This window comes from Berghia stephanieae, chromosome 3, assembly GCF_034508935.2.
Source record: "Berghia stephanieae isolate SIO BIC M18660-M18661 chromosome 3, UCSD_Bste_1.3, whole genome shotgun sequence".
Lineage (NCBI taxonomy): Eukaryota > Metazoa > Mollusca > Gastropoda > Nudibranchia > Aeolidiidae > Berghia > Berghia stephanieae.
The window spans coordinates 39,608,730-39,626,979 of NC_088362.1; the positions used below are offsets into that span (position 1 = coordinate 39,608,730).

The 18,250-nt window shown below is 37.0% G+C and overlaps 2 protein-coding genes across 3 annotated transcripts in view; both read right to left on the minus strand.

Moving 5' to 3' along the window:
• Positions 1-18,250, minus strand: part of LOC144967703 (uncharacterized) — a 62,315-nt gene that overhangs the window by 16,541 nt on the left and 27,524 nt on the right. For both annotated transcript variants that reach the window (XM_078905246.1, XM_078905245.1), the window contains exons 10-12: positions 11,825-11,901; positions 11,301-11,443; positions 5,112-5,419 (exon numbers count right to left, since the gene is read on the minus strand). In XM_078905246.1, coding sequence (XP_078761372.1) covers positions 5,112-5,419; positions 11,301-11,443; positions 11,825-11,901 — 528 coding nt within the window. The remainder of the gene's footprint in view (positions 1-5,111; positions 5,420-11,300; positions 11,444-11,824; positions 11,902-18,250) is intronic.
• LOC144967704 (uncharacterized) lies at positions 16,554-17,878 on the minus strand. The gene has a single exon (XM_078905247.1). The coding sequence runs from the start codon at positions 17,701-17,703 to the stop codon at positions 16,774-16,776; it is 930 nt and encodes a 309-aa protein (XP_078761373.1). The 5' UTR covers positions 17,704-17,878; the 3' UTR covers positions 16,554-16,773.

Here is an 18,250-nt window from a genome sequence, read left to right on the forward strand (position 1 = left end):
AACAAATGCAGAATCACGCCGTGACTGTCAGGCTTTAATGCGTCAGAACAGACATACGGAACAAATGGAACGGGATGGGACACATACATACAAGTATAATCTATAACACTATTATATTATAGTCTAATGAGTTTAAATGATATTTACCAATGGGTGGGCATTTGTTTCCCATTCAGAATTGGACTCGTCAGAGTTTCAATTAAACATCACAGGTGAGTTCGTTTAATTTTCGAACTCTACCTCGTACCCCAATTCCGAAATGGGTTACAAATGAAGCTTTAAAGCGTTTGTCTGTTATGACGTAAATTACGAAATCCACGTAGCACTACTCATTTGTTGTTCATCCAGTACTGCCCTATTGAAATCCTTTTTCGTTCTCTCCACTGGCTTATGATAACATTTTGTAAATGTGGTCTCTGACCTCCATCCTCCCGCTTTTAGTATTATACCAAGTGGAACTCCTTTTATGGCCGCTTTGCTAGTAGATGCTGCCCGGGTGGAATGGGGCTTAAAATACTGATATCAATGCCCGCTAACTCCATTGTCTTTTTGTCCCTCTCCTCATGGTATCTATAGAGATTGCTTTAAGAATTTAAGTAGTGTTAATGCCAATGGCGGAAAAGATTTTTACTGATTTTATTACAAAATACCAGCCATTTCCTGATGTATGTAGTATATCGTTTTCTGGTATTTCGTCGCCATGAATTGATAATGATTTCACTAATTTCTTCTGAAGTGTTTGCACTTTCGAGAATTTCCCGGACAAGCGGCAGGCTATCATTCTGCTGTTGTGTAATATAGGGTGAACCTTCTGTTTTGTTACTGGAAGATGAAGAAGGTTGGCTTTCTTTCTTAATAGGGGTGGAACATCTGTCAATAAGTTTTTGAGTTTTGGAAACCATGGTTGTGATTTCCAAACCGGAACAATCATGACACAATCCACTTTTTCGGTTTCTATTCTTTGTAGGATTCTGATAATTAGATTAAAAGGAGGGAAAATATAAGCATATAAATGAGACCAAGAAAATGAAAAAGCATTTATTCTCCATGCGTCTGCATCTTTTTTCTCTGAGACATACTGTTCTACTTTATGATTTATTCTACTGGCAAATACGTCAACTTGGAAGGGCCCATATTCTGTGTTAATGTCGTCAAAGACAGATTTCTCTAGAGACCACTCTGTTTCAAGCCCTTTTTCTCTATTAGCTTTGTCCGCTTCAGTATTCTCTTTTCCTGGTATGTGTACCGCTGTGACTGTCATATTTCTCTCTACACCATAACCATAGTTCTCTGGTTATATTATTGCATTCTTCTTTCATGCTGCCTTTTTTGTTAATACATGATACAGCTGTCGTATTGTCGCAAAATAACGTAATCTTAGAGTGGCCTTTATAATCAGAAGAAAATGTTTTCAAAGTGAGAAGAGCCGCTTTCAATTCAAGACAATTGATATGCCATCTTCTTTCTTCTTCTGACCATAAACCTCCAGTTCTAACTCATGCAAATTCTCCACCCCATCCAGTATAACTAGCATCTGATGTTAATATTAATCCTTCGGGTTGTGGTCCTATCTTAATAGGTAAACTGCCCACCATAGAAAGCCACCATTTGAAATCTTCTTTTATAGCCTCTGTTATAACGATCATCTTATCGAAATTACTCTTATTTTTTGCTAACGATTTGTTTTTATAAATCTCCAATCTTTTATAAAACATATTTCCATATTCGTTACCAGGGCAAACTGCAACTAGTATGCCTATGATTTCCGCTAATTTTCTGATGGTAATAAATTCTTCACGAATGTAATGATCCCAAAGATTTTTCATTTTCTTAATCTTTTCCTCTGTTGGTCTAATGGTCATTGTCTTTGAATTTAAGACAAACCCTAAATATGTAATCTCTTGGGTTGGTATAAGGCAAGATTTGTTGGTATTTATTGTGAAGTCTAGTTCATCAAATAGTTTACAAATTCTGTTACAAGCTCGTAAACAATCCAAATATGTTCTCCCCAATATGAGGGAATCGTCTATATATGCATAATTATGATAATGTTTTCGTCTCTCAGGCGAGCAAGTACTGGTTTTATGACTTTTGTAAAAATCCGCGGAGCATCAGTGAAAACCATTACGAATGAAGTAAACTCGAACTTTTCCCCTGAAAACATAAATCTGAAAAATTTTCTAGCTTTCTCATGTAGTGCAATACTGAAATAAGCATCTTTTAAGTCACAGGAACAAGCAAAGCATTGTTCCTGAAATGAATATATCGCCTCTTGAAGACTGCTCATTTTAAAATGTGTATATTTCACGTATTTATTGAAATGCTTAAGGTTGAGAATAATTCTAAGGTTCCCATTACTTTTAGTTCTAGCGAATATATTAGAATAAAATTGATTCTGGTTATCTTCGTCATCCCTGACTGCTTGGATAATATTTTTCTCTTTCAATTCTCTAACTTCTCTTTCAATTAGTATTCTTTCCTGTTCCGAAAATGTTATGCTTTTTGGGATAAAAGTTTGCACAGGGGTAAAACAAAGTTCTGGGTAATTTGGTTTAACACCCACTGGTCTTTAGTGATTTTCTGCCATTTCTGTATATATAATCTTGTTTTTCCCCCTGTGAAATTGTCTATAGTATTTTTAAATTCTAAACTTGCGCTATTGTCTTCTTTTCCCTTCATTTGTCATTGTTGTCCTGAAGTTAAATTTGGTTCTGTGAGAAGTGTTATCTTCCTCCCCGTCCTCCTCTTGTTATCGGTCGCCATCCTCTTCCCCCTCTGCTTTTGTGGGTTCTGGATGGTGAGGGGTAAGGCATCCTCCCTTGACCATTTTTTGATTTTCCATCACAGTGAAACGTGCCAGATTTTGTCACGGCTTTCGAAAGCTTATGGGTATCATTAATTGTCTTAATGGTTAGGTCTAAATTATCTCCGAAAAGGAACTCCGTTGATGTGCTTTCTTTCGGTTTGCACAATTCTCTACATTCTTCATTCAGAAAAGGCTTAAGTACTTCTTTTCGAATTTGGCTGCAATTACTATATACAGCTGATCCCAGTCTTAACAAATCCGTGACTAATGGAGTCATTGTTTTGACCTCTATTACCCTCTTATTATCCTTTTCCTGGCTCCTTTTAACTAAGTCGCTCAGCAGTTTAGCTGTTATGGTTAAACTTTTGCTCATTAATAATTGAATGTTATTGATGGTCGTGTCCTTAGATTTTGCATAAGTAGGCAGTATACGCCATACTTGAGGGTGAATTCGAGGGACTCTGAGATTGGGGGTGTTTTTGGGGCAAAGGTGTTTATCCAACACTTTCTTGATTTTTTTCCCTGTTGACATTAGCGCACACTCCATTATTGACTATCTTTGACACCGATTCGTGAATGTCTTCACCAAACGATTCCGGTACATTAAAAAACTGTTCCAGTTCTTTTATCTCATTATCGATTTCATCTTCGTCCTCACTTTCTTCCACCTCTTTTTCTTTCTCATCTTCGTATGTCATATCATTTTCGAGCATCTCTAGCTTGTCGAGGTCACTGGTTGCGGTCATTGTGTGCGTGCCTTCTACCCCCTTTTCGCTCTCATTCGGCTTTCGTTTCTTTAACGACGGCTCGCTGGAGTCGTGATTAGTCATTAATAGATGCGTTAGTGACTTGAAACCTTCTACAATTAACTGTCCCAATTCCGAATTTGAGGCGTGGGGATTGCTATGGGCGTGGGTATTAGAGTGGGTTTCCTTGCTCACTAAATGTGATGGCCCCTGATTAACTGCCTCATTTCCAATTGTTTTTGTTTTAGATTCTAATTTCCTTTTATGATATGTTCTACTGTTTTTTGTTTTTTTTTACATTCTCCATTTTTACCCCTCTTTTTCTCTCCCGCGGGAGAAGAAATTGGGTTTTTTGTATGAGTTAACACTCCCTCGGGAGATGTTATGGGAACTGTTTTAGTTTTCTCCCCCGCGAGGGTAGAAAGTTCCTTATTCAACTCTTACACTTTATCTGGTTCCATTGTTTATTCGAAGTAATTTAAACCATTTTCTCAAAAGTTTAAATCATTAAGCACCACTTTCACAGTGTTAATAATATACTTTTGTATGAATTAACACTCCCTCGGGAGATGTTATGGGAACTGTTTTAGTTTTCTCCCCCGCGGGGGTAGAAAGTTCCCTATTCAAATCTTCAATTTTATCTGGTTCCATTTTTTATACAAAGTAATGAAAAAAGTTTTCCTCAAAAGTTTAAATCATTAAGTACCACTTTCACAGTGTTAATAATATACGTTTGTATGAGTTAACACTCCCTCGGGAGATGTTATGGGAACTGTTTTAGTTTCTCCCCCACGAGGGTAGAAAGTTCCTTATTCAACTCTTCAACTTTATCGACTTAAAAGTTTAAATCATTAAGCACCACTTTCACAGTGTTAATACTATACTTTTGTATGAATAACACTCCCTCGGGAGATGTTATGGGAACTGTTTTAGTTTTCTCCCCCGCGGTGGTAGAAAGTTCCCTATTCAAATCTTCAACTTTATCTGGCTCCATTGTTTATTAGAAGTAATTTAAACATTTTCCCTCAAATGTTTAAATCATTAAGCACCACTTTCACAGTGTTAATAATATGCTCCAATGGGAATTGGTATGTCACAGGTCTAATAACAGATTAAAAATCCAATAAGGATAAGGAAAAATTAACACAATGGTTTGCATTAAATAGACAAAACAAGACGCGTCCAGCCTTCTTGACAGTCGAACGTGAACTGACAGTCACAGCGTGATTCTTCATTTGTAACCCAATTCGGAATTGGGGTACGAGGTAGAGTCTGGAGACAAACTATTCTTTTATTATGTAAATAATATAATAACAAATCCTACTCTTCAAGTCACACTGGGTTTTCTTTTCAAAACCGAAGTATCAGTGAGATTAGTAACGTTCTGCATGTTGTATTGATAGAAAGACTTTTAAAACATCAAAAGCATTCATTTATCAATAGGATGCCTTTGGCAAATGATATCTTAAAAACAAAATGGGAAAAATAATGCCAGTTTAAGAAAAACAGTAAAAGAACAAAAATAAAACAAACAAAATTCTGATATTATTCCAACCAACCTCTTTTGCAGTTTTCTCATTGGATGAACTGTACATGAACACTGACACAAAAGCATACATCATAAAGACAAGAGAACACAATTCAAGTGTTGTAATCTCCCCTCTTGCCTTATCTAACACGAGAGATGATGCTCCTGCCACTGATTTAGCTAAGTGAATGGATGAAGAAAATATCGCTGCTTGTCTGACCATTTTTTCAGCAATCTGAAGTCGATGAATGGTGTAGAGAGCAAAAATGGAGGAGAGTTGTATGAGGGAGGTAGAGTAGAGGCCTGCATTGTGGAGGGAGACTTCACACACAGTCAGTACTGTAGAAAGGCAGATATACAATAAAATGTCAGCAACCTATAGAAAAGATGCAATACATTTTTGCCTTATGCTGGTTATATAAAAATCTTTTGTACCTATTTTACAAAATGCGATTGATACACAAAGAGGTATGAGTCAATGAGTGAGCGTTGCAGAAAAGAGGTAGATTATTCTATGTATGAATATGTATATGTGTAGGTAGGTGTGAGAGTTTGTGTATGTTTGTTTGTGCATGTGCACAAGTGTAAGTATGTGCGTGTGTTTCTTTAAATAAACTTTCATTTTATATAAAAGTTCGAATTGAATTACTTATATTTGCACACAAAAAAAACGTAAATTCTTCAACTTAGCAAATCAATGAAGATAAACTTATCTGGATCTAATTTGACTTATAATTGAATAGAAAATATCTATTGTTTAGCATGGAATGAATGCAAGACTAAAAGTCAATCATTTTATGTAATTTAAAAAAAAGTAATAAAAAGTATTTATTTGAAATTGATCATTATAACAGGGTTCCAAGCCAAGCCTGTAAAAAAAAAATTCCAGACCCAGCGAGACTAATTTCAGAACCATAAAATGACTAAATACAACTATAGTCAGATTTTTTATTAATGACACATATTTTTCTGTTTTTTCTCAGCTATCCCTCTATCAAAAGTTGTAAAAATTTGTGTCAACCTTTGAATCAATTTGTCTTTACTGAATATAGATTTTGGACTGTGTTGATGCAATATCAAAAAAGTTTTCTTCTTTAAGACCTATAAAAAACTGCTTTAAAACCGCTGTCAAAAATTCCAGATTTTACACTGTAAAAAATGTAAACAAGTTACACACCACAAAGTATAAGATGAATTCATTGGGTTTTTTTTTTAATCTCGTGCTGACACGTATCTAGGTCCGGCTAGTGATTATGAGTTCACGTCATACTTGTTTCCGAATAAAAACAAATTGCTTTAACTCCTATAAATTTACAACTTATGTAGTTTGCCTTAAATTTTGAATGTATGCTTTATTGCTATCTACATCCTCTCGCAATTACTGATATGAAATTTCTAGTTTTAAATCTTTTGAAATACTGATTACAATATACTTAATATTTTCATATTAACAATGAATGCTGTTTATATGACTTTTAAAAATTGTATCTATGAACGAACGTTTCACATAGCCTTTAAAGGCTTTTAAAACGCATACGCTTTTAAACTATATGATATGATACGACACTCTCGTAAAGCTGCGAAAAGTATTTCACTTGTATCTATCGATATATTAAAGAGGACGGCTATGGAATTGGAATTTCACAATCAACCCCGAGAAGATTATTATCGAAATTCGATGGAGAGATCACCAGTGTGGAACGACGTGATAGGAAAAGGATCCAAGACAACATTGACATGGATATCATTCAAAGATGTATGGAACAGGGTGAACGTAAACATACATCTGACTAAGGAATGGACGTCTGATAATTCGGGTAGAAAAAGACTCATGAGTTCTGGACAGAGGAACATTGTGGTGAAGATACTGGGTAATAGTAGAATACCATACCATTTTTTTTCTTTTCTATATCATCTGGAAGGTAGAGACTATCATTCTGGGGTCAATGCAGGCCTTTGAAGACTGGCTAAAGAACCATTTGCTGCCTTTCCTTGAAGCACCCAGCCGTATTCCATTGGACAACGCTAAAATTCGGTGGCCCATGATCACTTCAATGCTCCAGCTTCGGCCACTATGATGGCTCCCATCTGACAGTTCAACATATTCTGACTATTTATCAAAGGCCCAACTATACTCCTAGTGAAAAGAAACAAATCAGAAACAGTTTTCAAAGCAGACTGTCTAATCAATGAGTTTCACACTAAGTTGCGCGACTTTGCCCTTATCACTGTGAGTGCAATCCTATCGAGCTCATTTGGACCCAAGTAAAGGGAAAGATGAGAGGTGGAACACCAAATTTACTCTCACCGATGAGGCAATAAATGATACAACAAGGGAAGACTGGGAAAAGGCATGCTCTAACTTTTGCAAACTGGAGGAAAATTACATTACATTGGATAGAGTGATGCCACAAAATCTTTCCATAGTCGTTTCATTTCTCCGTTTCCTCATCCTCATCATTAGAATGTGATGATTGATGTGTCCAGTATGTCTTTGTTGTTGTTGTACGAGGGCTGTCTCAGAAATAAGGTAAGTAGAGCCATATCTCCTGAACCAATGATGATATTCGAAATCTGTAAACGGGAGACTAAAGATAATTTTGTCGTGCATCAGTGCTGAACATTTCAGCACTATTGATGAACAAGATTCTGATATTCATAAAAACAAAGATGCCTACTCCCATAACTGAGTGGTCCAAAGAATAAGTTTGAGCTGTAATAAGGTTTTTTGCTGCAAAAGGCAATTGTCCTTCTGAAATCCATCCAGAATTGGTAAGCGTGTATGGAGAATCTGTGATGAGCTTCAAACAAGTAGTTTTCTGGTTCAATGAGTTTCAACAAAGTCGATCAAATGTGCATGATAAGCAACGCGCAGGGCGACCTCCTTCTGCCCATTCACAACAAAATGTCCAACGTGTTGAGACCCTGATTCGTGAAGACAGGAGACTGAAAGTTCGCGAAATTGCCTTGGACTTGAAATGTTAAAATCTACTGTCGATAGAATAATCAAGCAATTGGACTTTAGGAAAGTTTCTGCTCGCTCCGAAACAGCTGACAGAAGACAATCAGGCACAGCGTGCAGAAGTGTCACAGAACCTCCTTCAACCAGTCCATGATAAGCAAAAAATGCGAGTTGGACCGTGGCCTTCGTCAAGTTATGGCCTGACACTGACCAAAACATGACGTCAAAATGCCAGTCTTTTGCCACAAAAGAAAACAAAACGTGAGTTGTATTCAATTGTTCAACCAATGAAATAACTTGTTTCCATGAATTCTACTAACGACAACTCGCTAGGCGGTGCAAAAACCAAATAATGACGTCAAACTGCCAGTCTTTTTGGATTTCAGTGTCAGGCTATAACATAACGATGTCTACGGTTGGACCTGGTGGAGACCTTGGGCCTGCTGACCAGTCTGTGTGTTTTCATGACCATATGATCACTGGTGATGAAACCTGGGTTCACCACAACACGCCAGAATAAAAAAAGGATTCGATGATCTGGAAACGTCCTTCTTCGCCACCAGCCAAAAAGTTCAAAGTGCAACATTCAGCGAGAAAGTTGATGGCCACTGTGTTCTGATGCCAAAGGAGCTCTCTTGATTGATTTTCTGCAACCAGGTCAGACTATAGACGCTGCCAAATACTGTGAAACTTTGAACAAACTTAAAGAGGCCGTGTGACGAAAGAGACCCGGTCGGCTCAGCAGAGGAGTCATTTTTCAACATGACAATGCCACTCCCCATACTGCAAACATGACAAAGCACTGGTTCCAAAGGAATGCGTGGGAAGTTTTACCACATCCTCCTCATAGCCCAGATCTTGCCCATCAGGTTTCCATCTGTTTGGGCCCCTTAAGAGACACTTGGGTGGAAAAAAAGTTTGACGACGATGAATTGATTTCAGAAGTGTTTGTTTGTTTTTAAGGGTTTTACGGCGCTGCAACACATTAAGGTCATATCAGCGCCAGTTAAAAGGAAGAAATTGGGATAGTAAAAAGTTCTAGAATTACAATTAAAGCACCCAAGAAAAGGTCAGACAAAGGGGAATTGGTTCAAATAGGAAACAGATGTAGATTCCAAGAGCACAAAGTACTTAGTCTGAGATCACCTAAAAGTCTCATTCATTCACAAGCACAGGTCCAAATTAAGAGGAATACACTCAAATATTTACAAATTATATATAATATGTAAACAAAACAATATAGTGCACACAGAGAGATGATTTACAAGGAAAAAATATCATCTCCCAAATAACTATACATTTGACTGTTTCCCTCCCAGCTAGGGTATTCGGGCAGGGCCTGGACAAAACCAAATAATCTCATTACAAGACAAAGACAGGAAGCATGTTGCGAAACAGATATAGGGGGATATAAGACACAGTATGTACCTTCCTGCCCACTATGGGAGGTCAGGAACCCCACCCAGATTTCAGAAGTGGAGAATTTCCTGAAATGTCTTGACGTCAATATTTTTAGGGAGGGGGTATTTGCCCTCCTGTCACGATAAAGAAAATGCATCGATCGGAACGGCAACTACCTTGAGAAGTAAATAAATGATGTCAAAGTTTATACTGTAAGTTTCATTCAATTCCATTCACAACTTTTTGAGTTACGAGCTTACTTATCCTATTTCTGGGACAACCCTCGTATTTGTTGTTATTGCTGAACAATGTATCATAAATTGATGAATTTCTACTTTTGACCAGTGTACATCAAATTTAATTTAAATTTATGTAATCTTCTTTGCCATAAACACAAGCTATTTCTATAAATTTAATATAATCAAAATAATGTTGAAAGTGCGTAATGTTCACTTTCATTTGTATTCATCAGTAATGTGTATTGTTAGTTATAAAATGCAGATGTCTGATAGTTAAGGATTGCCATTCGGTCCTTCATAATCAGATACTGAATGTAAATCATTTAAGTTTCAATTAATTGAACTTTCCATTTTAACGAATTCCTTCAAAATGGATAAGCCGAAAAGTCATAATTCTGATACTGTAAATCATCTATGAGTTATGATCCTTACCAGTTATCTATTTTAATACAGCTGTTATAAGCGAAATCCTTTCCTATTGTTTTAAAATTTAATGAAAAAATATTTTGATTCAGAGGTTCATACTAACTTTTGCAGCTGTGCAGCCAAGAAAAAGAAGAAAAACATGCCACTTATTAAAAATCTGACTATAATTGGAGCGCTTGCCTTTTAAGTAGCTGGTGTTTTTCTGTTCTAAATTTTGTTTTGCTCCTCCATATAATCTTCGATCACTTGGATTACAACCATTTACTTTCACTTTCATCATAATTTGGTCCTACACTTTTACACAATTTAAGTCACTACAAGCAAAAGTTACATATTAAAAAAAACAAAAGTAACAAACCAAAGAAACTTCTAATTTCTATGCCTCTGCAATTACGAACTTGCAATAACTGCAACTTTGCCAGACAAAGTTTTCACCAACTCCTCCTGTCTCCTGTCCATGAGACAAAATAAGGATCTTTTTAATTATGGGCCAAAAGTGTGTAAACTCATCAGAAATGTGGCATACGATGCAATTCCTCAGCAATCAATGTTGTGTGATGATCAAATTATGTACTTAGTTCAATTTTTACCTTGACACAAAGAAGATCAAATCCATCTAGAACATCATCAATATTAGATTATTTTAAAAGGTTCAGATCTTTGAGATGCAAAGCTGCTTTTTTTTTCATGAATTGCGGTGTCTTGGGTGGGAAGGTAAGGCAGGAGAGAGACACTGCATTATGTACTTCAATAATGTATTTCAGTGGTGATTTCAGCAAAAATCTCTTTACAAATGTCTGCATAAAGTTCATGCCAGCCATTCTGAAATCCATAATTTGCTTTGAGGAACAACTAAACTTGTCTTGGGTCTCAATCCTTATCCTCACTTTGCTATAATGTTGTACATTGTCAGACTGTGAAAAGTCAACATCTAAACGGTCACTGAAATTCCAAATTTGAAAATTTATATTCTCGTCCAAATGTCCAACAAAGCAAATTCTAGACCAATTCCAGACCTTAAATTATATTTTTTAAATTCCTGACAAATTCTCGATTTCTCGACCTGCTGGGAACCCTGTTAAAATTGTAGTCGGAATTTAGACTTGACTTACAATGACAAAGTAAAAAAAAACAAAAGCAAATTAAGCTTAAGCTATCCCTTTTCTCCTCTCATCTGATAATTTCGTCTTACCAATTGCTTGTAGAGACATCAAAGAACCAAAGGGAGTTGTGGCCCCAACAGAAACTGCCCCTAGGCCCAGCAGACAAAACAGAAAGTTGGCACTTATCAGCAGGTACAGAGCATTCAAGGGTAGGTAGCCAAGAAAGTATTGTCTGAAACATTGTAGTTATGGAAATAAAAACGTGAATATGCTCCATTAGCTTTGACAATTAGCACTTTTTAGTTGAAAGTTTAGCCTTGCCAATGACTATTGCATAGAGTTGAAATGGGCTCCAAATTCTTTTAAATACTTGCACATGATAACAAAAGTCTACAATGGGAGTTGATAGCAAAAATCTGTGACAAAATGGGAGTGAAATGTTCACATTCTTTGCATGACATCTATGAGCCTGTCTTTCTACATTTGTATATTCTCTCTGTCTCATCACATTTAACTTTTTACAAACAGTCATCTATTGGTATGAAAACATACAATAAATAAACAGAAAGATGTTCTAAGAATTCAAAGGATTTATAACTCATAGAAAGGATACGGTAGATTGTGTGGCATACTCTGTATCCACACTAGAAATAAGGCAATCAAACTTGTGACCAACACAGTTGTCAAAACCTGGAAAAGAGGAGAATGAAATAAAAATATATATAATAATATTATTATGTATATATATTATGTCCAAATATACAACATACATACCATTCAACTTTTAAATACAAACAAACAACAATACCTGTGACGGTTGCCAGAGCTACACATTTTACAAAACCCTGGCTTCCAAGGATTTGTTTCAGTTACACTACTTGTGCATATATACAGCATGTGCCAAAGACAGGATAATAAACCAGCAACACAGATGGCATTTTTCCAAATAAACAAATACCAAATATGACACAGTGTAATTTTCATATTTCTGTCTCACAACAACAAAAAAAGTGTAAATAACATTGAATGGAAGCTTCAATTAGCGAAGACAGATGTTACGACATGTGAATGGGAATAAAAAATTTAATCAATTCAAAGTCTATAATTTTGCTTTTCCTTTCTTTTTAAAGAAGCACAATCAAAATCTCCTGTTTAAGATCGGAAATTTGATAATTATGAAACTTAAGAAGAATAGGTGTAGCTATATCCCACTGAAAGCAATTCATAGAGTTTGGTACCAACAATAAATATAAAATCACATTCACATTCAACTCAAATTAGAGGCTTACTAGATACAGTCCATTCCGGATAATCGTTACTTTCGGTTAATCGCAACATTTCCCAAGAAACGGAATTAATTCTATATAAAAGTCACTGGTTAATTGCAACAAACTTCAGTTAACTGCAACAAATTTTTGCCCAAATTACAAATTCAAGAAATCAATCAAATCAATATCATGATTATATTTCATCATTGATGAAATTGTGACAGGTTGAACAATTGAGAGTGATCAGGATTTAATGCTACCGTAGTGTGTCATCACTCTATGAGAGACAAAAGAGGGCGGGGCTTTGCAGTATGGGTTTGTGATGTTTTGTTTTGTTTTTAAGGATTTTACGGCACTTGCAACACATTTAGGTCATATCAGTGCCAGTAAAAAGGATGAAAATTGGATAGTAAAAACATTCTAGATGTACAATTAAAAGGACTTGAGGGAAAAGTAAGGCAAAGAGGAATGGTACAAATAGGGAACAGATGTAGATTCCAAGAGCACACTATCAGTGTACTTAGTTTAAGATTACCTAATTAGAAATGTTTCACCCAGTCACCAGCACAAAATCCCACTAAAAGGAATACACTCAAATGTTAACAAATCATATATTAAAATAAAACAAAATAACAATACATAACAGAGAGATGATTTACAAGGAAAAAAATATCACCTCCCAAAACTATAATAATACATTCAACTGTTTCCCTCCAAGTCAAGGACTCCGGCCAGGGCCAGGACAAAACCAACCATCTCATTCCAAGACAAAGACAGAAAGCACGTTGGAAAACAGATAAAGGGGGATAGAAGACGCAGTAAGTATCTCCCTGCCCACTGTGGGAGGTCAGGAACCCCATCCAGGGTTTGTGATGCCATCTGTGGCCATAAAATATGAGGCAAGGGGGCTGGGCATAGTCTTGATAACAGGTAGACAATGGCAACTGCAAAGAAGATGGACTGAGTGATATCCTTTGTTTTGGGATTGACAACTGTGCATTGTGATCAACGAGTTTGGTGAGAGTTTATCTTCTCTCACCATGGCCAATCTCTTTGACTCATACAAACGTTGAGAACAAAAGAGTGAAAGTTAATCCAATCTGAATAAGATGTCTTGTATCAAAGCTGCTTTTGCTTGACAAAATCTTAGGGATGCCATATATGGCATGACTCATTCTCAAAAGGTGGTCCCATGAATGTCACAAATAGGTCAATCTTTCAAAATGCACCCAAAGCTGTGAAATTCCACCCAAATGTAAAGTGAGACCCACAGTTTATATAAATATATAACAGAAGATAAGTGAAGCAAGGGTCACCCAGCTACAGGCATAGAAACATGCTATGCGCACATGTCTTGTACGACGTGCATGACAGAGGAAATGTGACACAAAAAGCAACAAAACACAAATAAAACACATTGAAATGATGTTGTTTTCAAATTTATTTGATGAAATAACATGAAAAACAATATGAATGGTTAAAGAAAGAAAAATAACTATCAATTATAAGAAAGTCATTGTGTCATCATGGCGTACAAGAATATGGAAATCATCCAAAAAGACTCTATCAAAAATATAAGGAACAAAATAAGCCAATTATGACCAGTATACAAAAACACTTTCATGATGGCATCTAAGAACACAAAAAACATTCATTAAATAGAGACAAAACAAAATAAACAAAGGTATAATTACTTGTATGACATAATTATGATGACACAAACTGAGCCATGTGCCACTTTGTTTTTAAGGGTTTTACGACGCTTGAGACACAATTAGGTCATCTCAGCGCCAATAATATGGAAGGCAAAATGATGGTTAAAAAAATATAGATTTACAACTGAAAGCACACAAGAAAAAGTAAGACAAAGGGAAGCGTTCAAATAGGGAAAAGATGTAGCTAGATTCCAAGAGCACACTTTCAGTATTCTTAGTTTGAAATACCCAAAAGTCTCATCGAGAAACAAGCACAAGTCCCCAATAAGTATAAGAAGAGGGACACACTCAAACGTTTACAATTCATGATAGATATAACATGTAAAAGAAAACAATACAATACAGATCAGCATCTCGTAAAACTAACTAGAAATTTGTTTTGTTTTATAAGGGCTTAACAGCGCTTGCGACACATCATATCAGCGCCAGTAAAAAGGAAGAAATGGGATAGTAAAAAGTTCCAGAATTACAATTAAAGCACCCAAGAAAAGTTAAGACAAAAGGGAATTGGTACAAATAGGAAACAGGTCGATTCCAACAGCACACTATCAAAGTAGGTACTTTGAAATCACCTAAATGTCTCATCCTGACGTTAAGCACAGCTCCCCACTAAGAGGAACACTTTCAAATGTTTACAAATGATATATAACATGTAAATAAAACATAATATAATGCAGAAGTAATCTCATTCCAAGACAAAGACAGAAAGCAAGTTAAAAACAGATAAAGGAGGATAGAAGGCACAGTAATTAGCTCTCTACCCACTATGGGAGGTTAGGAACCCCACCCAGGTGTAGCAGTTTCAGTCACCCATGGAAAATAATTTTCGTGAACACTACTGTAGTAGGAAGCTAAATTGACTGAAATTCAATTGCACAAGGGGTCGTTAGATGTAAAAGAGGAGCAACATGATTCACTACCCAATGCTCATCCTGCATGTCCCTAGAAGAGCACCACAATAAAGCAATACAATCCTTGTGTCAAGGAACAGCCGGTTGTAGGGTCCTATTAAAAAAAGAGGAAATACTAGCAGGGCCCAATTTAGGGTACACAGACATGATAGGAGATCCAAATGCATTACATGCAGCCATGAGCTGCCACATGCCCATGAAAGAAGATGGTCTACTGACATCTAAAACTTCTGCCTGATAGGTCATATGAAGATCCTCACAATGGAAATCAGAGAGCAGAGAAAGGGTTGCCAACTCCTCAGAAGGAAGAGTGAGATAGACAGTGGAATTGAGAACCAGTTCAGAAACAATCCTACACCTAACCTCCAGGTGGCAATCCTCGGATCCAAACGCCCACAAAACTAATAGATCTGGGTACACAATTGCCATCTGCTCCAACCATCAAAGGATAAAGACACGTCAAACCCTTAGGTACCAATGCCAGGGCAGCCTTATCAACAGAGCCTTGACAATCAAGAATGCTAGGGTAAGCTAACTGTGAAGGAAGCGCAAATTGTGAAATTAACCCCGAAAATGAATCGACACAAGCTACAAGATTATTGTATGACTGACAGTTTGACATTTGGAGAGAGAAGTGGTGAAAAATTGTTCTCGAGACTCTTCAACCAATCTTGGACACACAATCGAGGGTTCATTGATAGAAATGGGCGACAAATCCACTGCTTTATCATCAACTGGGACAGAGACTACATTATCATCAACTGGGGCAGAGACTACATTATCATCAACTGGGACAGAGACTACATTATCATCAACTGGGGCAGAAACTGCATTATCATCAACTGGGACAGAGACTGCATTATTATCAACTGGGGCAGAGACTACATAATCATCAACTGGGGCAGAGACTACATAATCATCAACTGGGACAGAGACTACATTATCATCAACTGGGACAGAGACTACATTATCATCAACTGGGGCAGAGACTGCATGAAAATTGACTGGAGCAGAGTCTGCATGAAAATTGACTGAATTATCAAGTGTAGCCGAGCCAGGTCTGAGACTCAACCACATATTGGTAAATTTCATAGGATGCCAAGATCCAACAAACTCAATATGGGGACAGGCATTGTAACAACCGGAAACACACGCAGGACAAAAGCAAGACAGATTTCGAGCAAGCAAACCATATTTGACTGGCCTGACACTATGAATGGCTCTAGTACCAGGAACAGTTTCCAAGGAATAGGAAGAAATGACAGGAAGATCCTCACTTTGCACCATCTTGAAACACCGAAATAAATGAGAACACTCAGAATCCAATGTTGAATTTATGGAGAGATTACGCCTGCAAAAATCCAAGATATCAGATGCATTCTGTATGACAACTGTTCTGGCAAGTACTGCACGACTTGCTGCCCGCTTCACAACACCACCTAAGGCATCACATGGATTCTTTCCATGACGAGACCCAAAGTAGCATAGTTCAACAGTCAGCAGACTCGCGACTTAGATGAAGAAAGAAGAAGAAAGGAAGCTTTGATTTATATTGCGATAAGCAGCGTCACTGAAAATGACCATGTGATGAATATGTGGAGGGAGGTGGGTGGAAAAAAGTTTTCTCACTATCGCATCTACCATATTGGCAGAGTGGCAAAGGTTGTCTTAAAGAAAAACAACATTAGATGTGACTCTCTCACCACATTGACAATTATAATATAAGACACAGGGGTGCACTGTGACTTGTGAATACCCATAATAGGCAGACTGTGGCTGATCTTGATTACAACATAGGTAATTTTCCGCAAAATCCAGTGTGAGAACTGCCCAACCAGATGGCAATGACTTGCATAGCAACCTGTACTGATGAGACTGCCAGCGATGGACATAATCATGCAATGCCAAGTTTCTCGACTCACACTTTAACTCATCACCAAACTCATCAAAGGAACCTCTTTTGTTCACCAGCTCCAACTGCGACTTGCCTCTCCGCATCACATTCTCCCATCTCTTCCACTCTAATTCCCTATCACACACCATTCTTGCCTTGTTGAGTATAACATCAAGACCATCACTCCCACAATCATTACACCGCCTCATCAAACACACCCTTTTCAATTCCTCACACACAGTCATTTTCACCAACTCTTTCACACTGTTAACACTACAACCACACAACTTCCCCAAAACTTTCATCTTAATCATTGGATTTATGCATATATCACACATGCACTGTTTGTATGGTGTCTTTAGAAAGCTTAACACATTTTTTGGGCGTTTCTTAAAAAATGTAATCCGACAAACAATGGTCCCGTGTTCTGCTATGAAGTCATTAAACAAACTAACAATTGTTCTATCTAGAATCTTCCTTGAGACAAGGTCCTTGTCAACAGAGTTTTTGGAGGAAAAATAGACAGAGTTGTCTTCAAAATACTCAGTAATGGCTTTATCAGTGGCAGACTTATAAAGCCTCCTGTACGGTTCCGTCGCATGAGTCCTATGACGGCCATGCTTCCTGATAGAATATTTGTCCATCAAGGAGCCAGCAATGTCTGTGATAAGCAACTTCGCTTTGAGAGAAATCTTACTCCGCATGGGCTTCAAAACCTCAAAAAATTTTGTGAAGAGATCAAGCGAAGCAGTTGGTTTAAGCTTAGTTGGGGACGAATACTTGATGCCTAGAGCATCAATCTCTGAGGCTTGACGCTTGTGAAGCAGACCTGCCAACCTTCCCAGGATGAAAAGTGTATTCCATGACCCTAAAAAGTGTATTTTTTAGCAAAAAAAAGTGTATTTTGTTAGCACATGTGGAAAAAAAGGCCGGACTATACAAAAATTTATATAAAAGCTAACATCAATCCCAAATCAAAATAAACTCTGATCTTCATCATTCAAGCAATCTCTAGTGATTACAAAATTATCGATTTATCGAGAAACTAAAACTTAATGGCCATTTAAAATTAGTATAAGGCTCAGAAATTGCAATATCAAAGTAAATTGCTTTCGAAACACTCAAAGAAATGACCAAACGACCCTTAACATGTTGGTAGTATTGATGCTAGTGCCAGTGGAAGAAGTGTTGGTTGTTGTAGCGATGGTGCTCTAGTGGTGGTGGTGGTGATGATGATGAAGCTGTGGTGGC